At 32.9% G+C, this 27,496-nt stretch overlaps 4 protein-coding genes across 5 annotated transcripts; 2 read left to right on the top strand and 2 right to left on the bottom strand.

Annotated features, from left to right (window-relative positions):
* Window positions 1-1,338: 1,338 nt before the first annotated feature.
* Window positions 1,339-2,177, top strand: LOC123909386 (probable calcium-binding protein CML44). Of its 2 annotated transcripts, none has more exons than XM_045960219.1 (2): window positions 1,339-1,483; window positions 1,566-2,177. In XM_045960219.1, the coding sequence occupies exon 2, from the start codon at window positions 1,578-1,580 to the stop codon at window positions 2,067-2,069; it is 492 nt and encodes a 163-aa protein (XP_045816175.1). In that variant the 5' UTR covers window positions 1,339-1,483; window positions 1,566-1,577; the 3' UTR covers window positions 2,070-2,177. The 2 variants fall into 2 exon arrangements, with proteins under 2 accessions (XP_045816175.1, XP_045816176.1); XM_045960220.1 differs by having other exon boundaries at window positions 1,349-1,487; window positions 1,570-2,177.
* A 3,991-nt stretch (window positions 2,178-6,168) lies between these two features.
* LOC123909385 (BTB/POZ domain-containing protein At4g08455) lies at window positions 6,169-8,941 on the bottom strand. The gene is made up of 2 exons (XM_045960218.1): window positions 8,510-8,941; window positions 6,169-6,942 (listed from the first exon to the last, which is right to left on the bottom strand). Exons 1-2 carry the CDS (start codon window positions 8,819-8,821, stop codon window positions 6,487-6,489), a joined length of 768 nt encoding a protein of 255 aa, XP_045816174.1. The 5' UTR covers window positions 8,822-8,941; the 3' UTR covers window positions 6,169-6,486.
* Window positions 8,942-11,733: 2,792 nt separating this feature from the next.
* Window positions 11,734-21,498, top strand: LOC123909384. Its single transcript, XM_045960217.1, has 6 exons — window positions 11,734-11,904; window positions 12,106-13,176; window positions 14,385-14,807; window positions 17,923-18,012; window positions 18,107-18,151; window positions 20,145-21,498. Exons 2-6 carry the CDS (start codon window positions 12,283-12,285, stop codon window positions 21,021-21,023), a joined length of 2,331 nt encoding a protein of 776 aa, XP_045816173.1. The 5' UTR covers window positions 11,734-11,904; window positions 12,106-12,282; the 3' UTR covers window positions 21,024-21,498.
* Window positions 21,499-23,102: 1,604 nt separating this feature from the next.
* Window positions 23,103-26,196, bottom strand: LOC123905162 (chalcone synthase 6-4-like). Its single transcript, XM_045954796.1, has 2 exons — window positions 26,016-26,196; window positions 23,103-24,106 (listed from the first exon to the last, which is right to left on the bottom strand). Exons 1-2 carry the CDS (start codon window positions 26,194-26,196, stop codon window positions 23,103-23,105), a joined length of 1,185 nt encoding a protein of 394 aa, XP_045810752.1.
* Window positions 26,197-27,496: the final 1,300 nt, after the last annotated feature.

The raw sequence follows: 27,496 nt of genomic DNA, 5'->3' as shown, positions 1-27,496 counted from the left end.
AAATTACAGGCGCCTCTTTCCCTTCGAACAGGAAGGTTAACAAAAAAAAATTTATAAGATCTAAAAATAATTTATAAAAAAATAAATTCACTTTCAAATTATTTTGTAGCTATGAGTTGGCACCAATTTTTAACCTGGAAATAAAAATATAAATGGAAGACCTGAAGAAAAGTACTCCATAAATTCTTTAATAAATTAGACTGGGATCAATAGTTTTCTTTTTTCATACGACTTTCAGTTTCGATGTGCTAATTTTATTTTATTTTTGACAAACGATGTACTAATTTTGAAAACACCATTTTTATTGATTTTTGGTTTTTTATAATAAAATGAAGCTTTCAAGCGTATGGTGCGAAACTTCCTGTAAATTGCATGAGTCTTCGTCTTTTTCAGCTCTGCTTATGTGTTTTTCTCCCGTACACAAAGGGCAACTTCAAATTTCATAACAAATCAAGATTGTAAAAATTTGAAAATTCAAGTAAACGAGTCCTTTATGTAAAGCTCCTACTAGGGTACAAAATTAAGCTAAAAAGAAAAACCAAATGCAAAAATGAAATAAAAAAGAGATAAAAAAATAAAATAAAACCCTATACATCACTCATCATCGAATGAATCACAACATCAATCCTTTTTTTTTTTTGTCAAATAGTTTAGTGATCAGATTCACACAATTTAAGTGTGAAGAAACAGAGAATCTGGACTCAACTCTTCAGCCATGCAAATAGCGTCCCTCATAGTTATCAGCTGAACTATGTACTTATAAGACAACAATTGTAACCTACAAAATATAAAAAAAAAAAAAAAAATCTAAATAGTCATGCCAAATAAACCTTATTCCATTCATAAAATAAAATAAAAAAAAAAAAACCTTATTCCATTTCTAAATCCAAGCTTACTAAAATTCTTTTTCTTTGATACAATACTAAAATTCTAATTTACAACCAAATTAATTCGTTGTTGATATTTAGACTCAGTAATTATGATTTTACAAATTAACTCGTGGTTTTTTTATTTATTTTTGGATACAATTTTAACTCGCAATTTTTTGTTGTCAAATAATTAGTGGTTATAGAAATTTCACTCTATATAATTTAATATTCTTATTAACTGAATTAAGTTCAAGACGTTCCTTCATAGACTTCCGATAAAATTGGAACGATACGGTGAATTAAGCTCAAGATAACACAATTTTAGCCAACTTAATAAATATATCTTATACACCTCGCATGGTCCACGCACCCTTTGCCATTGTTTTTATATATAGCCTAATGTTTGTTAGATATTTAATATAAAACTATCATGTGCTTCCATTTAATATTGTAAGTTAAAAATTATAACTTATCGAAGACTTTTATTTTTTGGTACAAATAAATAACTTACCAAAGTCTAACAAAGTCTTTGTAAGTTTGTCTATATATATAAGCATGTTGTGATTATATAACCATACGCCCAAAAGTGTAAATATATGACATCGAGTAAAGGAATAACGTGCACTACCATAGTATCATAAATTCATAACATCCTTTGTCAAAAAAATTAAATTCATAACATCCCTTTCTTCTTTTATAAATTTTTAGATGTTGTTTGTGAATATGCCTCTTCTATCTAGCACTGATTTGCATCGTATTTTTGAGAAGCTAGACACAAATTGCGATGGTTTTGTAAGTCTTGAGGAGCTAAATTGGGTGCTCCAAAGAATAGGTAGTAATAATAATTCTCAATTTAGTTTAGATGAGCTTGAATCTCTTGTGGAAAAAAAGAGCTTAGACTTCAATGAATTCTTGTTCTTTTACAACTCTATATCAAAACAAAACAATGGAGAAAACAAAGGAGGAGGTGATGATGATGAGTTGGAGAGAGATCTTGTGAAGACTTTTAAAGTGTTTGATTTGGATGGAGATGGATTCATTACAAGCCAAGAGCTTGAGTGTGTTTTGAAGAGACTTGGATTCTTGGATGAAAGAAGTGGTAAGGATTGTAGAAGCATGATTAGGTTTTATGATACCAATTTAGATGGTAGGCTTGATTTTCAGGAATTCAAGAACATGATGTTGCTTACATCTACATGATTAATCTTGTATAAATTTCAATATTATGTGTCAATGTATGTTAGATGTTGTACATTATTGATAATCAATATTCAATGCATATGAAAGTCTAAAGGTTCCTATTTGCCACACCTAAAGCCTAAATTAACATTAGACAATCAAGGTAACCGACTTTCAGATTGTTAGAATTAGATGAACTAGATACTTACCCGTGCGATGCACGAGTCTTATGCGCAATTTTATACTATAACGTCGAAAAATTATTTGTATAAGTAGTAAATTTAAAATTGAAACAATAGGTATTATCAAAATAATAGTAATAATAGAAGTTATCTAAATGTGATATAGATGTTAAATATATGTTTATACATTTAAAAAACTTATTTATACATCACATTTGAAGTTATTTTGGTATCTTCTTCATTAACATTGATTAGCAATATCTTTAACTCATTCTTCAAAATAACTATGGAAATGACAACATATAATTGACCATGGAAAACAATTGATGTTGAAACATAAGTTTTTATTTATATTATAAATCTCATTGGAGGATTCTGAGTTGGATACACTACTTCATTATCTCTTACCAAAAAAATTACTGTATTATCGAATTTGTCATTTATATTAATTTGAAACTTATTGGAGCAAAGATAAACCAACTTAACTCATACTCAAATATCGAATATGATAAAAATCATACGGGGCATAACAACCATTAGTAAATTTTATTTTATCTATTTTTTTTACTAACATTAGAAAGTAGTCCTGACAATCGACCAACTCCTTGTATTTACAAAGATTGGACAAAAGATTATTAGCAAAAACATTAACTTTTTTGAAGAAAAAAAAAACAATAAAATACACAAAATAATAAAATGAACAAAATTTTTTAAAATGAATAATAACCCAAAACAACAACAATAATAATAATAATAATAATAATAATAATAATAATAATAATTGCAATTAGTACCTCACATTAAATGGATGTAAGTGGATGATGTGACTAAAAGAAAGATTTTCATTGATTTGTGGATTAGGGTTTAGATAGGCAATTCCACAACTATCTAGGATTTAGATATATATAGATACAGTATTATTTAAGATCATTATAGGTTAATTATGAGAAGAAAACCCATATTATACACAATCGAAACAAATTTTTATGGTTTTTTATCCATTATTTCTTGAAAAATTAAGGGTATTTACTTAACAACCAAAGAGAATAAGTTACATAAATAGATGTGCATGTCAAGTAAAAGTTAGTTAGTAAGTAGCACAAGCAAATCTATTTATATGACGTTTTTATTGATTGTTATTAAATATCTTCAATTATGTAAGTGATAATGTACGCCAATTTTTTTTCACCATCTAATGTGTCCGGCTCACTGGACCGTCTAATCTGATTCGGAGACAATTCTGTCATCAAGTGATTTCAGCCTTCTCTCAATCACAGTTGCGGGATCTAACTGTGGTTATCCCATCCAACACCAATCACCGGTACTAGACCAACATTGGTTGTCTCGCCAATTTTTAATCAATCAAAAGATCTTGTTTCCTTCTTAATTACTATTGTAACAGCCCAAGGAATTTCAAAAAATAAAAAATAAACCTAACTATAATTTCACTTTTTTCCATCTTTAAAAAATGGCCTATCATGGATGGCAAAAGACGTACAGAAGAAAACCAATATATAACAGCATATAATATATACATTGACCATAAGCTTGGTCTTTCTTCTATTTTACAAATAAGAAATCTCATTAGTGATTAATGATTTTTTTCTAAATCCTTGGGCGGACATACGTGGCAAATATGTTTTTTTTTTAAGGATGGCAAATATGTTGTTTTTTATACAGTTTTTATTTTAATTTTTTTTATAAAGTGTGGCAAATATGTTATTGTGTGAACAAATAAAAAACTGGATTATTTTTTTGACTAACTAATTGTACTATAAATATTAGACATGCATTTATGAAAAAATTTCATTTGATGACATTTTTTTGCTTGGACAACCTCGACGTCATCCAGATAACATAACATGTACTCCCTCCGGTCCTATATATAAGAAACACTTTGGAAATTTTTTTTGGTCCTTTTTATAAGAAACACTCTTTAAATTTATTCTTTATTAAATAGATAATCCCTTATATACCCTTATTAAATTGTGTAAAATGCAACATATTCCAATGTTATGCATTAATTACACAAACACATTCTCAAGGTTAACTTTGGAATAACACATAACATTTTAGAAATTTTAATAAAAAAATAAGCCTCCTTGGTATGTGTGTTTTTCTCAATGTGTTCCTTATATATAGGACCGGAGGGAGTATATATTTCTATGTGTGATCTAGAATCAATTTTGTATGATTGTATATTTTCCTTGAGCTACTTGTCAAATTTTTTAAGTTCTCCACTAATTAACAAATTGTTAAAGTCACGTCCTTTATTTCTGTGTTCTAACTAATGTTAGTTTTGTTTAAAAAAAACTAATGTTAGTTATCATCAAATTAAATTAAGTTGGCTAATTAGGTGACATGAGCTTATAAATAAGAATTTAGATTTTGATCATTTAAGGTCTATCAAATGCTAATTAGGTTTCCTTTGTTAAATATTCGGGTTCAAATCTTTTTAAAAAATAAAAATGTTAATATTAACAATTAATTGCTAATTTTGCCGTTTCAAATACTTGAATAGTTTCAACTCACTTTTCTTTTCTTTTTTTTTGTTAAGTTTTCAACTCACTTTTCTATTTTTTTTTGTTACAAGGCTAATCAAAACAAAACAAAAAACAAATAGAAAAAAGAAAAGGGAACTATTCTCTAAGGTAGAAAGTTCCAGTCGCGTCGCTTCGAAGAATGTCAAAGAAACCTTCTGGGGGAGATGCATGAATCGTGAGATCAGAATCTGAAGAGGCTCCAAGTTTGGCTAAGAAATCCGCACAACACGCAAAAGATATAGTATAAAATAGAGGAGTGATATATCAACACAAATTTGTAGACAAAAATACGACAGATTCCCTCTTTTTCCTCACAACACGCAATTCGAAACATGCAAAAAAAAAAATTAAAAAAAGCAAAAAGTATATAAATGTTGTATATTTGTTTGATATTTGTGTTTGAATAACATTTTTGTATAAAATATAGATTATCTCATGTTACTATATTCTCTTGACCTTAACCCATGTTAAGTCAGGTCAACTTATCAAATTCCTTCCTTCTAGTACATGTGATCGTACTATTGTTAACAATAAAAAAAAGTCTGAAAATTTGCAGAAAAAATTAATTTAAATAAAACAATTTTGAAATTGAATGTTTGAATAATAATTGTGTGTATTTTGAAATACCTGCGTAGGGGTACGTACTTCCCCATCATTTTATTCTTTTCCGTAGGCTGCTTCGAAGTTCACAGCACATTCTTCTTTGAAAGTCCTTCTACTTCTAGTTGTGTTAAAGGATCATTTTTTAAACATGAACTTGTGACATGGACACACTTAATGTCTCATTTGATCTACAAATTAGTTTTCGGTTAAGTATTCCAGAGTTTCTTTGTCGAATATCTACTCATCATGCAATCATCTTATGTCATAACATTTATTTTATCATACCTAAATTTTAAAAATTAAATTACAATGGTGTATATTAACCTTGTGGCAATGCTTGCTTTCCAGAAGAATAGAGTTGTGGTGCAAAGAATTTAACAGCTTCTTGTCCTAGATTGGAAGGTAAAGTGCACATGATTATCATGAAAGTAACATGTGTGCATGATCTTGCAGTTATTGGTTGTAACACTAGTGATTGTTTGATTGTCTATGAACTCTTCTCTAATCTCTACTAATGTCTAGCGTTAACAACAAGACCATCGGAGGAAGGGTGCGACTACCACCAGACATTAGTAGACCGAGAGCTCCTTTTTTTCTCAACTTTTAGAGAAACCTTTTATTTACCTTCCCTGCGTTGAACCAAATAGACCATAATTTAAGGTCTTGCTCATTTAATACAAACTACTATTTGTAGTTCATTAAATCACATTTGATTGACCACCTCCACACATGTCTTTCTACTATCATTGCTTCTAAAGATTAGAGAAAATCTGTAACAAAGGCCCTGAAAGGTAGCATCTTAACAGTTGCATTGCAACATTTAGGAGGAAAGAAAACGGATCTCCACCAATTGTCACTGTACTAACTAAAATTAGTAATACCCCACAACCAGTCTACCAAAAACCAAAATGTGATCTACAAGGTAAATCATGCCCGCCCGAGAGAGGCAACGGGTCTAGATGCATATTAAACCGTAGTAGTAGTAGTGGTTGTATATGATAATGTACAATTAAAATACTACCACAGACTAATCACCAATTAAGAATATAATCCAAACTAAAGTTCTGCCCAGCTTAGGGCTGGCCTACAATAATTTCCTATGCCGCATTCCTATTGCCCGAGTGTGGCTGCAGTATTAACCTGTTTAGAAAGATATGCTTCATATATTTCCACAACAAGACGAGGATTACTGTCCACTAACTCTGTATAATCTTCATTTTTGGTGAGGTTGTCCATATTCTCCATGATCACTGCCAAGGCGGCATCTTGCAATTGGTTGGCATTGTGTTGATGTGCAAAGGCAAAGTTCACAATAGCTTTCTCCCAATTCAGTTTGGAGATCAAATACTTCTCACAATATGCCTTAAGATGCTTCACCTGATACTTTTCTGCTAAAACTAATAGGTTGCAGGCCATTTGGTTGTCGAGGAATGCTTCAGCAGTGTATAAGTAGTTAACAAAAGCACGAAGAGAATCGTACGATACATCAGCAATCTTGATGGTGCCACTCCGACTTTCCTCCATATCATTCTCTAGCATGGCTCTGAAAACTGGAGAGCGACTAACCTATTAAAACACCATGCCATGTGATATTATTAGTTCATTATGAACAGCTAACGGCTTTGGAAAGGGAGATATCAAGATAACACGTAGCAACATAACATAGTAAATCACATTAAGGATTCAACATTGTGTTTACTTCATTCTGCACCAAAACATCAGATAGTAAAACACAAAGTACAATGCAACAGTTACAGATGCTTAAAATAAATAAAAACACAGTCTAGGAATAAAAAATATCACAGTAGACTTAGTTGATTTTATATCCAGATTGAGTCCAAGAATGAAATTCATGTACTATTGATTGACTACAAGAGTGTTGATCTTATCTGCAAACAACGTAAGAGACAAAGTATTATCCATTGTCAAGGATTCCTTAAAGAAAATCAGGAAAACAAAATTAAGATAAATGCCAGATTGTGGATTATGAAACCAAACTTATGCAACCTGAAAGTTAGTGCTAAATAGTTCCCCAAGAATTGTCAACAAAAACATTTTTCTAAAACCAGTTAGATGATAGTTATGTTAAGTTTAACAAACTTTTCCTGCCAAATTTCCTGTTGTAGTTATGTTATCACAAAGTAAACGAGCCCCGGAAGTCCAAATGAGTTGTTGCATTAGGTCGTTAGGTTAAAATGCTCTTTCAACTCATCAAATACTCTTAAAAGGCTTGTCTAAGTCTAATGTAAGGGTGCATTTACTATCAAATTTCCATAGGTTAAGATTACAACAACACACTTTAAATCAAATTAACAGTGGATTAAATCTTTGATCTATATCCATTATACTGCATTGCAATATACTCCCATTCTGATTATCGACAAGATAGGCAATACATAACTGATTTAAGAAAAATTATTTCCTTCATTTACTATTCTCACTAATAAAGGATTATAAAAATTCATAAATTATAAACCCTAAAACCCCAAATCCTTAAACTCTGTTTGGTTTTTTTTTTGTTGGCAAAATGCATGTCAAGGTCTTTAAGTTTTATGTTTGTATCAGATAGGTCATTTAAGTTTTAAGTTTGTAACAGATAGGTCCTTAAAAAATAGGACCTAGAATCCTAGATGTTAAAAATTACAAACTTAAAAGACCTATTTGATACTTAAAAAAACTTAAGGACCAATCTGATACAAACATAAAACTTAAAGACTTATACATTCATTTTGCCTTTTTTTTTATTTTATATATACTAATTAACCAAATGGTTCTCAAGGGAAGGAGGCCGCAAGGTAAGTAAATTCTGTCCAAGAATTGTACAACCAGAAATCAAACTTGGTTTCTCCCGAACTATTCATCCCAGAGGGAGCTCATTAACCATACTGCTTTCACTTTCCGGTTACAAAGGAATCCGAAGTTCAGTTCGGCCCAGAGGTAATAAAGTTTGGACTAATAATTGTTCCACCTAGGATTCGAACTCAGTTATCGTCTTTAACCGATAAAAAACGAAAGTTGAAATCAACTAAACATTCTTTTATTGTAATTAACTAACAATGAAGATAAATAATCTCAATATGCAGGGCATAATAAAATTTAATTAAAAAAAAGGTGGAAGAGAGTGAGTACTGACAAGAACGGCCTTATGAGCGGGAATGGAAGGAGAGAAAGCATCGGTAGATGGAAGAAGAACAAGATCGGTGGTGGAAGGAGCATCAAGCGGAGAAGATAGAGTGAGGAATGAGACTTTAGATTTTAGGTCTTGGATCTCACGTTTGAGTTCTTCTTCGGTCTCGTTAGCTTCGTCGTAGCATTCTTTGCAGGTACCGGCGTCATCGGGATCGTAATCATCTTCGCAAGAAAGACACCTCATCGTTACGTTATCGTCGTCGTCGTCGTCGTCGTAATCGCTCTCGGAATACACTGTGCACCGATGGCGTGGCATTTTATGTATGTGATTGATCGATGCGATAGGAACGAACACTGTTGAGATTTGTAAGGAAGTAAAGATTTGTATAGAGGTAGATATCTATTCTTGAGATTTGTAGTTTTTTTTTTTTTTTTTTTACCAATTTACATTTCATTAATCGATAATCAATAAAGTTTGTTTCCATGTGGTAACCGCGGCCACGAATTGACATTTATGGTTACGGAAATAACACGTTGAAGTAGTTACACATGTTGTGCCAACAAAAAATTTGCGTTGATATTCTATTTTATTCATCCAACGTTTGATTTCGTCTATCGGTGTACAATGTTAATTGCACTTGAATCTGTTAAAGGTTGTTGTAGTATATTAACAAAAAATCACTTATTCCGCGTAACAAAAGTTGTTCTTCCTATCTAAATTGGCATGCACTTGTTTTCATTTCAAACTTGTTCATTTCGATTATGTCGTATACATCAGAATAGTGTTGCTACACGTCCTACTATACCACTAGTTCAATTATGATTAATATGAGGCAAAGAGAACTATCCAAATATATACCTCATATGAGGCTTTGTCTAACATGCACCGCCACATTAAGTGGTGCGTGGTGCACAAGTTCGTGATACCGTTATAACGAATTCGAATTTTATAAAATTCACCGTTGGATTGAAAGTTTGTATCGTATAGATCATCCATATCAATTTTTAAAAGGATTGAAAATAATTTGATGTGTCATTGAAACTCATCATGATTAACGGTATTTAATAAAAGCTCATGAACCGTTAATTTTGATGGGTCTCAATGACATATCAAATAACTTTCAATTTTTTTAAAATTTGACATGGATGATCTACATGATACAAACTTTCAATCCAACGGTGGATTTTATAAAATTCGTATTCGTTATAATGATAACACTAACTTGTACACCATACACCACTTAATGTGGTTGTGCATGTTTGGCCCTCATATGAATCATATGAGGCAATAGGTAAATCCTTTGAGTTTGAACACACCAAACTTTAAAAAAAAGACTTTTTCTTGAATCTCAACCGCTTTTGAGACTCAAACCACAGTTAGAATTAAGCTTAGGAATATCCTTCCAATTGAATAAGTGCATAAGACCCCTAATCCAATGAACCATTGTAACATATGACAACTTTGTTCCTAAAAGGAGTGCCGATATATATCACATTCTCCAGCACATTCTCATTTATTTTTAAAATTTACACGAGTCTCACCAATTCATGCAGCACCCATATAAATTCAGCGGTCCTATATAAACTCATGTGATTATTATTATTTTTTCGAGAATATACTAGCTTGTTCATGATTCATCAAATGAATAATACTTCTTTCATCCCACAAAAATTAGCTAGTTTTTAAAAAGTTAGTATTATTGGTTGAAGTTTGGTAAAGAGAATCAAAAGACTTTGAGAATTAGATTAAGAAATGAAGGGACAAGAGATAGTCGGAACAACGTTGGTGCAGGGACAACATGACAATGGTCAAAATAACGGTATGGCGGCAACAACATGACGGTGGTCGGAACGTCGGTGTGGTGAAAATAACTTGACAGTGTCTGGTGCTAACAATGTTGGCATCTACAACAAGGTGTTCCTCCTTAAACTTTAGTTTAAGAAAAAGAAAAAAAACAGTAAAAAAATCATGTGGCAGAATTTGGACCGTGAAAGTTATCCTCTAACTTCCCTTCAATAAAGTTAGAGAATATGTATCCATGTCATTTCTTGCAACAGACTATTTTTTGTGCGAATGTGTCGACCAATATCAAATGTTATTAATATTTTGTTTTGATAATTTACAAGAGCCCTTATTCTCATATTAATTCTTTGTTAGTAGCTAATTGTGCAGATGTTACTACACCCACCATACTTAGTATGTGTTTGGTTCTTTGGTGGACATAATTAATTTTGACAGAATTGAGTTTGAGAGAATTGATTGATAGAACTGAGTTTGACAGAATTGATTTATATTTGGATACAATAATGCAAAATTGATTGTTGCCAATCCATCTTGTTTGGATAATTTTGAACAAAACTGTTTTTGAGTGTATAATTACCAATATGAGCATATATAAAAATAACACATCATTATAATATTTGTTAAAACATAAATTAAATAGTTTGATCTTGTTATCCTTTGAGCATAATTTACTTTTTCTTCTCCTCAACACAGTTTAATCTTGTTGTAAAGAGAAGATGTTGTTAAATAGATGAGATAATTAATTCAGATTAAAATTGGTTCACCAACTATTAAATGTAAAGTGAAAGTTATGAATGAAAGAAGTAATTGTTTGGTTCACAACATTTATGAAAAAAAAATCAGTAGAGGGAAAGGAGTTATCGATGGAAAAAAAGAAAGACATGATGTTGATGAGATACAAAATATAGTGTTGATGAAAAAATTGAAGAGGGCAGTTAAGGAAATGATAAAGCTAGGAATTGTGGCTTCGGTCAAAATTGATTCTACTCACTTTATAATTGATTTTGAAAAATAGCCAAACACATTTTTTTTTTTATTTTCACGGTAAAATGAATTCTAGGATGTGTAGAATTGAAACTAAACACACAATTAATTGCTTTGTAATTTTTTTTATTGTTGAAAAAAAAAATAAAAAAAATAAAAGAGTAGGGGGTAAATCCCTTTTTGTAGCGGTAATAAAAGAGTTTAATTGATATGCACCGACAGTGTAAAATAGTTTTACACCATCGTCCAATAAAAAATCATTATTTTGCCATGTCATATCAAGAAAGTGGGGTGAAGTGTGGTGATGTGGCGGAAAATATGGTTGGTATTGGTTGACAGTGTAAAATTATTTTACACCGTCGGTGCATATCAATTAAATCCGTAACAAAAAGGGTAAAATGCATTTAAGTTTTTACCCGAAAGAGTAAAATCGTTCAACAAAAGTAAATAAGTTGCAATTAGATAATAACCGTCACAACGCGGAAAAAACAAGTTGAAAATAAGTTGAAATAAGCACTGACTAGTCGGCGACGGTTCAGAAAAGAAATAACTCAGATAAGAGAAACATCAGACCACAGCAGCGACTGACGTAGCTGCGCCACCGCACAAAGGTAAGTCCACCATTTTTCAAAACCCTCATTTTCACTCTTCACCATTTTTATATTCAATTTTTAATCTTCTCACTCTTTCTGTTTCTCTTTCTTTATAAATATACTCTTTTCACTCTTTCATGCATTAGAACTAAACGCAACCTTCTTGCTTCGATTTCCATTTTTTTTTTCCTTTCTGATATCGTGTTTTGGGTTATTCAGGAGCGTAAGAACGGTGTGGTTTAACTTCCATTGTTTTTTTTGGATTGGTTTTCACTTTGGATAGTTGTTTTGGAAGCAAATCTGGTGAAAAATTTGGATCTTGGAAGTTTGTTTGGCTTCAATCTGAAACCCTAATTTTGTTCTGTTGCAAAAAGGGTTTTTTGGTCTTTTTTTGGTATGGGAATTGAGGAAGGAGCAAGCAGTTCTGGTAATACTGAATGTGCTGAAGGAGTTCAGTGTTTGAAACGTAAAGCTATTTCTGATGAGGTGCCGATTTCAAATGGAAATGGGGTTGTTGAAGAGGCTCGATGCTCGAAAAGTGAAGAGGTGAATGATGGGGCTGTAATTTCCAATGGGAATTGTGTTATTGAAGAGACTCGATGCTCAAAAAGTGAAGAGGTGAATGATGGGGCTGTATTTTCCAATGGAAATGGTGCTTCTGAGGAGGCTCGATGCTCGAAAAGTGAAGCTGTGAGTGATGGGGCTTTAATTTGCAATGGAAATTGTGTTTCTGAAGAGGCTCGGTGCTCGAAAAGTGAAGCTGTGAGTGATGGGGCTGTAATTTCCAATGGAAATTGTGTTTCTGAAGAGGTTCGACACTTGGAAAGTGAAGCCATGAGTGATGAGGGGCCAATTTCAAATGGAAATAGGGTTGTTGAAGAGGCACAACACTTGGAAAGTGAAGCCATGAGTAGTGATGAGGCTGTAATTTCTAATGGAAATGGTGTTGCTGAAGAGGCTCGGTGCTCGAAGAGTGACGTCGTGAATGATGGGACAGTGTTAATGAATGTAAATGGTGGTGCTGAAGTCAATGCGGTTTTGAAAAGTGATGGCTTGAATAATGGGGTGAATGTAAATGGTGTTACTGAAGAGGATGGAGGCTTGAAAAGTGAACCCATTAGCAATGGGGCAGCGATTTCAGATGGGTTTGATTCTGGTGATGGGGGATCTTGTGGAGTTACATGTCTTCGAACTTATAAGAGGCGAAAGTATGATAAGTCAAGTTCAAAAGGAAAAGCTCAGGAGGATCGCAAAAAATGCGTCGAAACTGCAAGTCATATAGCAGACCAGGTTTGCTCTCCTCCTTTGTTTGTCTTCCAATATGTGCACAGTGTACCTATGTTGTCCAATGTGTGTGCTAAAATGGGTGGTTGAAATGAGGAAATATCAACCAGAAAAATGATAATGTTTGTTTAATTAGAATTAAATGTGATTTATGTGTCAAATTGTTCTTCAATGTTTTTAATTTCTCGATGGTTTGCGGAGTTGTTTATATTTGTAAGCCCACTGTTTCTCCTAAGCAGAGTAAGCTAGTTACATTTCGGTAACTTCAGGTTCCTGCAAGTTAAATTTGTGAACTTAGGACAAAAACATTGTGAGAACTTCCGCATACAAAAATCAGGTTCACCAGTCTTCCATGTTATATTTACTGTTTTTACAAGTAGATGGTTATGTGCCTACTCCGTTCTAGTTAACCTGCATATCTAGACCAAATTACTTCAAACTTTAGAAGCTAGCTAAATGATATATCCGATCCTATTGAGCAGGGACCATCTGTAGAAACTTCAACGGCAAGAGGGGAATAGTTTATTACTTGCTTTATTTATATCGGGCGATACCATGATAATATACTCCGGCATCTGTTCTGATGAAAATTTATTCTGTGCTTAAATAGAGGCCCATTGCAACCTATGTCCTGCATATTTAGAATAGTGGGAGGGGAATGCAATTTACCTGGACAAATTGATAGTTGAATATTCAGAAATTTGGCTGTATGAGGGGTGATTTGTTTGCATTATATGAGAAATGCTGCAATTTTCTATGTATTTATCGATAATAGGATAACATTCAGGTTGAGTACAAAGTCATATTGATATGCAATGAGTATGATGTTTATTTTGGAAGTTAGACACTAAGGGTATGTTTGAATGAAGAACTTTGGAGGAGTGGATTTAGTTTTCTTTTTTATTATGGAAGCTATAAAATATTGAAATGGTTTATGATCATCTATCATATTATTCTCTCATTTTTTTAAATCTCAAATATATCACCAAAATTCTCAATCCAAACATACCCTGAAACTATTGGGGAGAGGGGGGGTTACATTTTTCATCCTTTTCATCACAGCGCAATATTAATTTATTTTATTTCATATAAGTCCTACTGACGGGGTTCAACTTTTATGTATATCACAAGATAATATGATTCTGTCCCTGGTAGATAGATGTCTTGAAGAACAAAAAAATATCTATCTTAATTAAGTTTTGTTTTAATTGTAGGTTGCAAAGGAACCCTTTGATGCAACTTTAGGCAATACAGCAGATGATTGTGACCATAGACATTGGGGAAATGTTGTACTGAAGCATTTACATCAGTCATTAGGCAGTGTCAATGGTGGCATAGGGGAAGCTAAAATTGATCGTTTATCTCATAGAACACGGACTGAAGCTAACGGGTATGCACCTGTCATGCAAAGTGGATCTTCTAGTGAATCCCATGGCCATGGTGGTACTGAGATGTGTCAGCGTATGCTATGCGAAGTATTAACCTCAGAGATGTTCAATTCATTATGCAAGACTATATTTGAAAACTTCCAAGGAATAAAGCCCGAAAGTGTAGTTGATTTTAGTGTCGTGATCTCAAGGATGCAGCAGAAATTTTATGAAAATTCACCTGAACTTTTTTTGTCAGATATTCAACAGGTATTTTTTAGTAGTCTCTTTATAATTAGACAATTTATTTATTCATATATTGTGCTTGATGCATGTCAAGAATTACCGATGACTGAATGTCTGGTTTACCTCAGACCATGATGTTGGGGTCTTATGTCTTATGGTTCACATGCCAATATAAATACTTCATTTGCTGTTCCAGGTTGTTTGGTTTATACTTTTAACAAAAGGATTATTCATGATAAAAGATATCTTCCATTCAGTGTATCATATTCATATATGATAATATATTATATATACTATAATTGGCAGAATGGTTTGATTTGCGTTAACATGTTTGATGGTTTCCAGTTGCACTTTATACTCCTTTCATGCGACTTTTCTTCTATTTCTTGATTTTACTTGTTTTATGTGGCTTGGCTTTGGTGTTTTCAAAACCACATAGTCTTTTGGTATGATTCATGGCATGAAATTATGGTGTTCTCAAATCCACATAGCTAACTCCATCTAGTAGGAAAAAGCTTTGGTGGCTGCCGTTGGTTTTGATGTGTGTTTGTAGGAGTTAGATACTAGAAGTGCCATCTTATACCGTTTTATAGTTTGCATTGTCCACTTTATTGGTTTTTCATGAACTTGCTTCATCTCCTACTATGTTTATGCTATTTGGATTTTGAAGTTGATATTTTAAAATTTTATCTGTATTGTTCATGTAAAAATATGATGTACAAATCTAGAACCTCAATAATTGAGTCAACTGTTTCTGTTTGATAAGTATTGAGGATTAAATTTTGTGATACTTCTTGGGGACATGCTAAAGTAAGTAGGTGGTCAAACCTCACTTGACTGGCAAGTGGAAGTTACAGGATATAACTACCTGCACATGTTGCAAATGATTTAACTTAAAGTAAATGAGGGTCTGTTAGCACTTTGGGCTAAGGGAAATATAAGCGGTAAAAGAGGACAGATAGAGGGAGGAAAGACGTGAGTGAGGAAAATGTGGGAAAATTCTTGAACAGCCTGGGGTATTGTATTTCTTTTTCCCTGTTCAGATTGATTTCATGGCAGTATCTGCTGTATGCACTTACCCCTGTTATTGGCAAACCAATTTCAGAAACAGACTTACAGTAAATAATAAATACTTTCAGCTCTTTGTAAACATGTTTCAGTTTATTTGGTTTCCTTTCCATTGTTTTTAAAATAGCAAGTTGACTCGTGAACTCATGCTAGCTCTCTCCGAAACAAATCTTTGTAAACTTGGTCAAACTCGTACTAGCTCTCTGAGACTCCCATATCCACTCACGAGTTAGCGAGTCTGAAAAACCCAAAACACAGGGCAAACTTTGAGCTGTAGTCTTATTTTTCAGATCTTGTAGACCATGTTTCGCTTAGACTCCCAATTTGTTTTCAAGCCCCACTTCACCTTGGGTTTTCTGCTGCGTTATGCTTCCGCTCTTTCTAACTCCTCCATGAATTCGGTAATCTTTATTATATTTTCTTTTAATCTTGCCATTTATACTCTGTTACTCCACAATGTCTATGCTCTTTGCTTTGTTCAGGATAGTAAGTCCTCCCCTCTTGCCAATAAATTACAAGCTACAGTTAGCTCACTCTTCACCATTTTTTTAATCCAACATTTGATTTTATGTTTTGTTCCCAAGTTCTGTGCCTGTTACTTGCTACAGTTTGGAACCCTATATACTGTTAGTGAGCCAATGTGAAACATGATATTGCCACAATTCATTTACTTTGCTACTTTTAATGTTGGAACATGATATTTTCTTTTAATCTTGCCATTTACACTCTGTTACTCCACAATGTCTATGCTCTTTGCTTTGTTCAGGATAGTAAGTCCTCCCCTCTTGCCAATAAATTACAAGCTACAGTTAGCTCACTCTTCACCATTTTTTTTATCCAACATTTGATTTTATGTTTTGTTATCAAGTTCTGTGCCTGTTACTTGCTACAATTTGGAACCCTATATACTGTTAGTGAGCCAATGTGAAACATGATATAGCCACAATTCATTTACTTTGCTACTTTTAATGTTGGAACATGATATTTTCTTTTAATCTTGCCATTTACACTCTGTTACTCCACAATGTCTATGCTCTTTGCTTTGTTCAGGATAGTAAGTCCTCCCCTCTTGCCAATAAATTACAAGCTACAGTTAGCTCACTCTTCACCATTTTTGTTTATCCAACATTTGATTTTATGTTTTGTTCCCAAGTTCTGTGCCTGTTACTTGCTACAATTTGGAACCCTATATACTGTTAGTGAGCTTGAGTAAACTCTGGCAATGGCTTCCGACATTATACCTCTGTCATCCTCTCCTTCTGGGTCTCCAACACTACCATGTCCTCTTGAATTTGATTTCCAGTGCTGACTCTCTCTACTGGTATGGATATGCATATTCCAGTGCATTCTCTCACATCTCCAACAAGCCACACTTTCTCCGGAAGCAACTATTTCTGCTAGTTTGTCAAACTTGAGAGTCTTCATAAACTCATTGAGTTTCCATAGAGTGGACTTGCAAGAGTTTACCAAACATAAAAGTGAATATTGAAGAAACCTTTTAAATGATATATACATACTATAATGTCATTAACACTAATAATTTAACGTTCCAATAACATAATGAAGCAATCAAACCACAATAATGAACGGTGATCGGATTGTATTAGTTAGATTGTAATACATAGATAGCCAAATCATCATATATAAAAAAAAATAATTGAACTCTGAAAAGATAAACGATGGAAAGCCAAGTGCAGCATGTAAACAAGAGAGAAGGGCTTGAACAAAGCAATAGTAAAAAGCTTAGTCACCAAGTCAGGGAGCATAAATGGCAAGATTGAAAGATAAAACTCTAGAATGTAAGAATCAAGAAGCTGGAACTATAAAAACCTTCCTTTGATGATTTTGGGAATAACATATTTATTTCTTTTGACCATCTCTTTCTCAATGTTTAGTGCTATTTATACAAAACTGTTGATTCTGAAGTTGTTTAATTATTGTGTATCACTGCTAGGAGAAATCATATTATGGTTTAATATGTTCCATTAGGAGAAATCATATTATGGTTTAATATGTTCCATGTTAGTTGTTGGTTCTTATTTTGTACGACTATTCCTGATTTGTAATTTAGGTCTGGAGAAAGCTTCAAAATACTAGTAACAAAATATTTGCACTTTCTAAGAGCCTGGTCGACTTGTCAACTACTTGCTACTCTGAGCTGGTAATCAAATTCTTCGTCAAATCATTTAAGTTTCACAGTTTGTTCTCTGCTCCTATATACTTTCCTTTGTCTAAACAATTTTCCATACCTTCAGGTTGGAATTTCAGCGCAGAGCACATCTGAAGATGAAAAGCAAGTGGTAAGAGTTTTAAAATTGTTTTAATATTTCATGAGATGATTGATGCAGATATTAGATATTATATAAGATTTTGTTTTCTCTTACACATCAACGGCAGCAGCCAGACACTGTTGTTTTGGTTCGGATATCTTGAGATACCGTCTGTGTAGCTGTACGTGCTGTATGTATCGGAGATACACACGTCTTCTGATATATTGAGAAAATATGAAGTAACACTGTAAAAATAACTACGTATTCATGGCCGGTAATCAAATAGAGATAGCTATCACTCAATTTATGAAAGAAAGACAAAAATTACAAACAAAACTACCAGATGCAATTAATTATGGAAGAGACAGACTAATTATTATTAGTCACCTATTACCATAAACATAACAGTTGAGACCAAAATTATGCCTTTCCGTTTTGTTTGGAAAGGAAAGGAATAATGTTCCTACTGATTGGCACACCACTGTAGACCTTAGCTCACTTGATAAATACCCTTGTAATTGTTTTTATACTCTGTATCTTACCAGCTTTTTACTCTGTAACTTACCAACTTTTTACTCTGTAACTAACCAACTGACAGCTGTCAGTTGAGATACCTAGATCAATCTATCATAGATTGATCACTTTTGTTGCAGCCCAAAGTAACTGAAAATCATTAAGAAAACTTTACAATAGTCAGCCCAAAGTAGAAATTTTAATACTCTTCCATAAGCAAATTCTGTTTCCTTCTGTTGCAGCCAGAGATCAGAAATTTCTTCACTTGTGTTGTGTTCATGCTTTTCTTTGAAGTTTGAAGACGTTTAAAGCATGAAGCATGAAAACATTAAATCATAGTTATATCACCGTAGTCTATTGCTGACCAATTTCATGCATACTTTATCAAATGTGAATAGGCAATTAATTGTATGAAAAATCTAATGGTTTATTAATAGGTTGCCCCTAATATGGACCCTTTTTCTTTAGGTCCACGCATGGTCCTCACTAAAATACCGGTAATAGTGGGTTACAATCACTTTTCTATTTTTTGCCTCCATTTCAAATTGGACACCCTCCCTAGCCCCTGCTTGCATCTGAATCATTACGATGGGTGAGTTTTCGCAATATTACCAATGAATAATCCAATTCCCAGCAAATGCTTGGCTAATTCACTCTTATTTCCTCAACTTCATCATTCAAACAATTTAAATTCAACTATTCAACTTTTCATCCAAAAGGTGGTTTCCAAACCTCATTCTCCTTTAAACTAAATAGAACCCCTGGAATAGAGACTTGCGTTCTGGAATCAGTGTGGGTAAGATGACTGGAGTTGGCGGATATTCTTGGTTATAAATTTCCCCAATTGTAAAACATAGTTCCACGATTGTAAAACATAGTTCACTTCACATTACAATTTCTTTATTGGTTATAAATTTCAACGATTCATTTCTCAAGAATAACACTCAGTCTCAGACTGTGGTTCTTGAAACTACATAGAGAGCAAGAGTGATAAGAGATTAAGAGGAACGAGAAGAGAAAAGGACAGGGAGGAAGGTCCGGAGAAATCATAATGTTTACCTTGCCCAGTTTTTATTGTTGTGTGTTCGTGTTCTTTCCCCTTGAAATAAAAAAATGGAAAAAAAAAAGAGAAAGTGATTTGTACCCACTATTGCCTGTCATTTTGTAAGGACCATGGGTGAACCTAAAAAAAAGGTCCATATTAGGGGCTCCCTTATTAATATATCTTGTCCATTCTTATATGAAATGGTACATTTTATTTTCTGTGATGTTTTTCTGAGATACATGATGGATCAAATGTTTTAAATTTTAGAAAAGGATTTTCTGATGATACATGAGATTAACAAGTAACAACTGTGATTGTATCTATTTGGTCCCAGATGTATATATCATTACAGCAGTGAATTCCAACCGTGACTATTTGATACTATTAATGCTTTGTTTAAGATATTTACTAAAATTATAATGGGAATTATTTTGATTTTGTCTTGCTAATCAGTTCTTTAACCAGGAATCGGACGCTCACATGAAACCGGAGGAGATGGAAGAATGCGCTATCTATAAAATTTGCAGTTGCAGTTGTTGCAGAGAAAGGGTAGATGGCACAGACTGTTTGGTTTGTGATTCATGTGAGAAGGTGTACCATTTGTCCTGTATTGAGCCTGCAGTGAAAGAAATACCTCACAAAAGCTGGTATTGTGCTAATTGCACCACAAGTGGCATTGGATCTCCACACGAGAATTGTGTAGTCTGTACGAGGTTGAATGGCAAAAAGACTCCCAAGAAAATAATTGGTGATGAAAGCCTCCCTACAAATGAGGAAACATTTGATGAATTTGAAGAGAATTGCAGAAGCTATAATGGGATTAAATTATATATGGGAAAAAAACCCAATTGCAAAGTGTGTGGAAATGAATTCGTCAAAGGTGAAAAAATAAGAATATGTGGTCACCCTTATTGCCCAAGTCAATGTTACCATGTAAGGTGTTTGACAAGCAAACAAATAAATATATATAGTTTTCAGTGGTACTGCCCTTCTTGTTTATGCCAATCTTGCCTCACCAATCAAGATGATGATCGGATTGTCCTCTGTGATGGCTGCGATCATGGACATCACATCTATTGCATGAAACCTCCACTAGTTTCTATTCCACAAGGGAAATGGTTCTGCAGAAAATGTGATGCTGGAATCAAGGCAATATCCCAGGCAAAAAAGGCGTATGAGAGTAACAAGCTAAGAACTGGTGAATATATTTCTAAGACAAATGCTAATAACAAAAACAACTGCAGCAATATATGTGTAGAAGAATTGGAAAGTGTTGGAGGAATGGACATGCTTTTAACTGCAGCCAATTGTCTTAATTTCGAAGAGAATTTGTCCGAAACCTAGTTTGAGTAGCATAGAACATGGGTTTTCTTGAAGGGTTTGTGAGCCTCTCAGTTATTGTTAGTAATGACTTTAACATCGTTAACTGTTGATACTTGATACCCAACTATTTCACATTTTGTGTATTTTTTTTGGATAACTGATATTTTGGTAGATTGTATAACATCGGTAGATTTCCTGACTTTTGAATACACGAAGTAGAAAGACAGGACTATAGAGGGTAAAAAGTAAAAGGCATAATCAGAAATTGTTGTAAGTGCTATGTGCTATCTGCAAGAGCAAGCAGGTCAGATACTGTAGTATAATGTGGTTCATAAAAAATTTAATTGACTGCTTTGCGTTTCATGCAGTGTGTAGTATTTTGAGTTGGGATGTTATAAGCCAACATTTCTTAAATTTGTACAATTAATTTCATCTACTTTGAATGTCAAAAGATTGAACAGTTTAAAATCAATATTTCATTACATTTCTGTATTAATACTAGTCTGCATTGCTGTTGTTCTTTATATAATAAGCATTTTGTTTGGTTTGACAGGCGAGGAATGATTTTGTTTGGTGTAACTATATATATATATATATTTATCAAAGTGTAAGGGGGTATATTCAATTAGGATTTCAAGGGATTTTAAAAGACTTTTTTATGATGACAAAATCTCGTGGTGGTAGGGAGGACCGCGGTTTGATCCCCCACAACTGCGATCGGGAGGGGGCTGGAACCACTTGATGCCAGAACTGACCCCCGAACTAGATTCAACTAGTGGTGAAAAGCCGAAAAAAAAAAAAAAAATCTCGTAGTATTCAATTAGGATTTTAAAAGACTTTAAAAAAGTCTAGTGGTATTCAATTAGGATTTTAAAAGACTTTAAAAAAGTCTAATGGTATTCAATCAAGACTCTTTACAACTTACAAAAAGTCTTATGGTATTCAAAAATATTCTAATTTCGATGGATTGTTTAAAAAATAGGATTTTAATGGATTTTGATGGACTTTTTAGTGAATTTTGAGCTAAAAAAAGTCTTTCCTCATATCATGAGATTTCCATGGATTCTCGTTTTTTTTTTTTATTTCTTTCACCTTCCCTCATGTTTCTATTTCATGTTTCCTGATTATCTCATGTTTTTTATAATTGCTTATTTTCTCCTTACCTCTCTATCACGTTTCCTCTTCATGGTTGCCCTGCTACCATAGATAGTGTCACCTATATATTAGTATTCCCATCATCAATAAAAAAATCTATTAAATACTCATTGTGAATCATGTTTATGCCTTCTTCCACTGTGAAAACTGAGAGTACTGATAGAGAACCTCCATGACTCCATCTTTGATAAAAAAAAATCACCATTGATAACAAAAAAGAGAAAAATTTGGGATAATAAATGAAAATAAAATGAAAATAAATGAAAATAAAATGAATGTTTAGTGTGTATAATAAATGAAAATAAAATGAATGTTGCCAATTACAATTTTCGATTAAACATCAACATTAAATGAAACAAAAATGTCCATTGTCGCCCATGAAAATGTAAGAGAAACAAAGATGGCGGTACAACCTTGCATGATTATCAATTGTGTTTGAATTCAATCTTTTGATGAAAATTTAGTATCCATAAACTGTGTGCAGATCAAGTCCCACTTGCAACTCACTACATATTTTGTGAATATGTCTGGAAACTTTTAGTGAATGTCTTAAACGTACGTAGAAAGTATCATTCAGAATTTGTCTTAAACTCACTACATATTTTGTGTTTGACTTCAAGTCCACTTGCAACTCACTACACACAAATCAGAATTTTAGGTAGAAATTTAAGACAATTAGCTATGTTGCTTTATAAAGCAATTTTCTTTTCTTTTTATAAACTTATATAATCATTATTACAACAATATCCAAAACAGTGAAACACCTAACAAATTAGACACCAAATATTACAAAGTAATGTTCAACAACTTATTGAAATACTTGGAAAAAAGAGAGTAGGATTAGTAGTAACTCTCCTCTATTTATTTTATTTTAGACGAACTAGTATATTCTTTTTTCACATAATTGCAGCGACTAATTCCTCAGCATAGATGACATGTCATCCATTATTGATTAACACATGAGACACTATGCAACAACACAGTCTCAATAGCCACACCAGGACCAAACCCCAACAAAACACCCCACTCCAACCCTTCACCAGTTGTCCCTTTCCCTTCATTCTTAGACCTCTTCCTCATCTCATCCAATATAAAAATCACTGTTGGACTCCACATATTCCCATACTCGTTCAACACACCCCAACTTTCCTTCAACTTTTCATCATTCAATCCAAGCTTCTCTTCAACCTTACTCAATACAAGTGGTCCTCCAGGATGAATTGCATAAAACAACTTGCTCCAATCAAAATCTTCATTAAAAAAATCAATTAAACACTTCTCCACATTGTTAGCCACAATATTTGGAAGATTTTTATCTAAATGATAAACAAGTCTTCCCATTTGACCAGGTTGTCCTCTGATCATATTCTCAGTATCAGGCACAGTTGTTTGTGAAGCTGAAACAATTTCAAAAACTGGTTTTTCAATAGAAAGATTAGGATCAGAACCAATAATCATAGCAGCAGCACCATCTCCAAAAAGAGCATGTCCTATAAGAACGTCAGTATTAAAACCAGATGTGGGAGTCTGAAATGAAGCTAACATTGTTTCTGAACACACCGCAAGAACACGCGAACCGACATTATTCTCCGCGATGTCTTTGGCAACACGGAGAATGGTGCCGCCAGCGTGACAACCGTGAACAAACATCATGAGTCTGTTAACGGTTGGTTTGAGATTGAGGAGTTTGGCGATGCGAGAATCTGGACCGGGAACGCTTCCAAAGCATGAAGTTGTGTAGAAGATGAGATGTGTGATTTCTGATATTGGTTGTCCCCATTCTTTTATGGCTTTCAATGATGCTTCTTTGGCTAGTTTCACTACCTCTTCGGTTGGTAGTTTTAGTCGTTTTTCTAATGACAGAGATTCATAGTTTCCGTTTTCTGTGTTCTGTTTCAGAAATTCTTCGGTCACAACAACGTGTCGTTTCTCAATCTTTGTATTGTCACCTGCACAAAGACAAGATTAATGTGTTTTCCGGTGTAGAGGTGTACAAATTCAAATAAAAACTAAAACCGACTAAAAAACAAAAGTGTTTGGATGTTCTTGTGTGAAAACTGTCTGTTCGGATCGAATTTTGAATTGATTTTTCAGAACCAAACCGCATATATATACTTTAATACTTGTATAAATATTTATTAATATGATATTTTGTATTCACCTGTTATTTATTAGTTTGTAATTTTTTTAATACTAATTATTGTTTCAAGTTAATTTTTTTTCTTTACTATTTCATTTTTCTTTTTTTGAATCATTACTATTTCATGTTTCAAATATAGTTGGTAGTTGTCATTTCAAAAATATTATTTTACCGTATTTTTTATAATGGTGATATTTAATAAAATAAATTAGAGTTTGTAATTTGGATATCCAAAAATCCATCCAAATTAAATCGCATAAAATTGGATCGGATCAGATTAGATTTTTTAAAGTAGCCATTCAAAACTGAATCGAAATGCTAATAATTTTATTTTTGGATAAGATGAATTTTTGCCACAAAATCGATCCAATACGAACCGTGAACATCCCTAAATTTTAGTGCACTAACATCCAATGAGAGACATCCATTTATTCATGTCACACAATCAGTATTAAAATAACCATATCCCTAAATTTTAGTGCACTAACATCCAATGAGAGACATCAATTTATTCATGTCAGACAATCAATATTAAAATAACCATACGAAAGTTGGATGACGTGGTAAAGTAGCGGTCTCTCTTTAAATGTCAATGTAAATTGTAATGAATATTTTTTTTGGGTTAAGTAGTCTAGTGGTTAAACTCTCATACATTTAAATGTGTAGAAATGTAGAATCCGGGATTCGAAACCCGGTCACTCCAATAATGTCTCCGATAGCTATCATTTAAGGTATATTTATGGGACCGTAATGAATATCTTTTAATTCCATAAAAATAGTCTTAAATGTGTAAAATAATTCCATAGGGATGTTCATGAGTACGGGATATCCGTTCAACCTAATGACCCAACCAATCCATATTTTTTCCGAACCCATTCAAGTGTAAGTCCAATCGGAACCAACCCGTTCACACATGGAATGGTTTGTTCTGGGCAATGGGTTTGTGATTCTAAACCCATGAACCCACGAATCCAACCCGTTTGCAAAAATGTTATATTTATAATATAGTTCAAGATTTTATGTAATTTCAAATGTTTAAATTTTAAAATTTAGGCTAAATTCTAAAATTCTCATGAAGTAGAACCTCATTTAACAATATACTTTTTTGAATTTTTTTTTTTTAATTTTTAAATGCTATGACCTGTTGACTCAACCCAACTCACTCATCACCAGATTTGGTAGGTTTGAATTTGACATAAAATGTACAAGTTTTACACCATACCCAACTCAATTAAACTTTAGTCGGGTCAGATAACGAGTTTGGCTAAAATCGACCAAACCCAATCCTCGAACACCCCTATCAATAAGTCTCATAATTGGATCAAATGAGATGTGATGTATATATTGATTCAATGGTGAGATTTATTCATCTAAATAATCGTTAAAACAAATTTATGCATGGTAAAAGACTTATCTCACTTATGCATATTATTCTCTTTCATACTTTCTCAAATGTGTCTAAATAAATAGTGTCTAAATACTTGTGAGCAACTAAATTTTTTCCACACTTTAATTAAAAATAATCTCCTTTCAAAATTCTGTTATTGTTTTTTTGTTACACAAGAGTCGGACATCGACCCTGTGACCACTTGCTTATAAGTAGTCCAAATTCCTTACTAACTAAATCAATCCAAAAATGATTCATTCAATAAGAAAATAATAATTTTAAAAAAGGTGACCAGGAATGTGATGATACATATTAGATGTAAGAAACATACATATGCGTTTGAACTTTAGCTTCAAGCGTTGTAGATCATCATCACTATTAATGTTAACGTCCTTGAAGTAGAAGTCAGGATAATCACACTGAAGGATGAAATTTGGTGGATTTGCAGTGCCAATGGCTAGAATTGTGGCCACGCTTTTGCCTTCTCCATTTTTTTCTACCCTCTTCTCCATTTGGATAATATTATTCATGTTCTTAACTTACCAAATTTTTGGGGTATCATATATATAAGGGCCAAATCACGAACCTACCCCAACCAATAAAAATTGCCCATGCATGCCTAATTAATTTTCTCTAGAGATATTTATTGTTTTATAATTGAGCATTAAAACCGCATTAATATACTACTATAAAATATACTAACACTTTGAAGTGCCGTGAATGTTAAGCCTTTCATTGCACCTAGGATCTTGTAAGAAACCACCTCTAACTCTAAGAGCACCATTCTTTGATTTTACCTTGGGGGGGTTTACATTGCAAGTTGTTTGACAATTTGAAAATAAAAAGATTGAATTCAACAATTAAAGGAAAAACGATTGGGGTTCGTTTTGTTTCGAATCCTTTATATTTCACTTTGGATGCTAGAGTGTTATTTTTCGGACTTGTTCCAACATAGAGCATCTCTAATAAGGATATCTAAGAGAGTTTCATAGACTAATGATACAATATATTAACTTTTTTATCATTAGAATTCCAAGACGTGACACAGAGGGTATCAAATTGATGATACCGGTACCTTAAATAAGGTACCGTATCATCAATTTAATGTTATTATTATTATTTTTATTTTTTGTATATAGTAAATCCAATTTAATAGCTTCCATATATGTCAAAACATTACCGTTTGTCATTAATATATGATACTCAAAAAGTTGTATCACCAATGAAGTAAAATATATATGAGTTACATAAATATTACATGACATTGCAATAACCACTTGTTATTAATGTATGATACCCAAAGACAAAGTGATATATCACCATTGAAAATGCTCTTAGTGTCTAATACCCTTATGATGATCAATTCAATTATCACGACGGTTTAACTAAACCATTATACCCGCTCTCAAATGGGTTGAAATGGAGAAGAGATACATGAGAAATGAGTTGAAATGGGACTTCAATCTTGTTTCCAAGCCTTCGATTCCAAGCTCCAAATTATGTTTCCAAGATCCAATTTTGGTGTAAATTTCATAACCCCTTTCAAATGGAACAAGCCTTCCTTTTATAGTCCAAGAAAATGGGTCAAAAACAGCTAAAAAAGCTTCAAAATAGAGCAAATTTCAGTAGCTAGAACATCAAAATTGTTGTTTTCTTCAATTACAAGCTATCTCTCATATTAGAGCCTTATACACCTAAACTATGATAAAAAAACACATCAAAATATCTCCTAATAAAAATCCATTGAAATGATCTATAAATGAATGTAATGACCAAGACGAGAAAATAAATCAACACAACACAAATACGGGA

Source organism: Trifolium pratense, linkage group LG2 (assembly GCF_020283565.1).
Source record: "Trifolium pratense cultivar HEN17-A07 linkage group LG2, ARS_RC_1.1, whole genome shotgun sequence".
Taxonomy (NCBI): Eukaryota; Viridiplantae; Streptophyta; class Magnoliopsida; order Fabales; family Fabaceae; genus Trifolium; species Trifolium pratense.
The sequence above is the reverse complement of the archived record's forward strand: the minus strand, read 5'-3'. Positions and strand labels throughout refer to the sequence as shown.

What these genes read in the sequence shown, in the direction of transcription:
- LOC123909386 (XM_045960219.1), top strand. Translation starts at nt 1,578, where the DNA reads ATGTTGTTTGTGAATATGCCTCTTCTATCTAGCACTGATTTGCATCGT.
- LOC123909385 (XM_045960218.1), bottom strand. Translation starts at nt 8,821, where the DNA reads ATGCCACGCCATCGGTGCACAGTGTATTCCGAGAGCGATTACGACGAC. An exon ending in CCGCTCATAAGGCCGTTCTT is followed by an intron (nt 6,943 to 8,509) that starts GTCAGTACTCAC and finishes GTGTTTTAATAG; the next exon opens with GTTAGTCGCTCTCCAGTTTT.
- LOC123909384 (XM_045960217.1), top strand. Translation starts at nt 12,283, where the DNA reads ATGGGAATTGAGGAAGGAGCAAGCAGTTCTGGTAATACTGAATGTGCT. An exon ending in TTTTGTCAGATATTCAACAG is followed by an intron (nt 14,808 to 17,922) that starts GTATTTTTTAGT and finishes TTTGTAATTTAG; the next exon opens with GTCTGGAGAAAGCTTCAAAA. An exon ending in CTGAAGATGAAAAGCAAGTG is followed by an intron (nt 18,152 to 20,144) that starts GTAAGAGTTTTA and finishes TTCTTTAACCAG; the next exon opens with GAATCGGACGCTCACATGAA.
- LOC123905162 (XM_045954796.1), bottom strand. Translation starts at nt 26,196, where the DNA reads ATGGAGAAGAGGGTAGAAAAAAATGGAGAAGGCAAAAGCGTGGCCACA. An exon ending in GCTAAAGTTCAAACGCATAT is followed by an intron (nt 24,107 to 26,015) that starts GTATGTTTCTTA and finishes GTCTTTGTGCAG; the next exon opens with GTGACAATACAAAGATTGAG.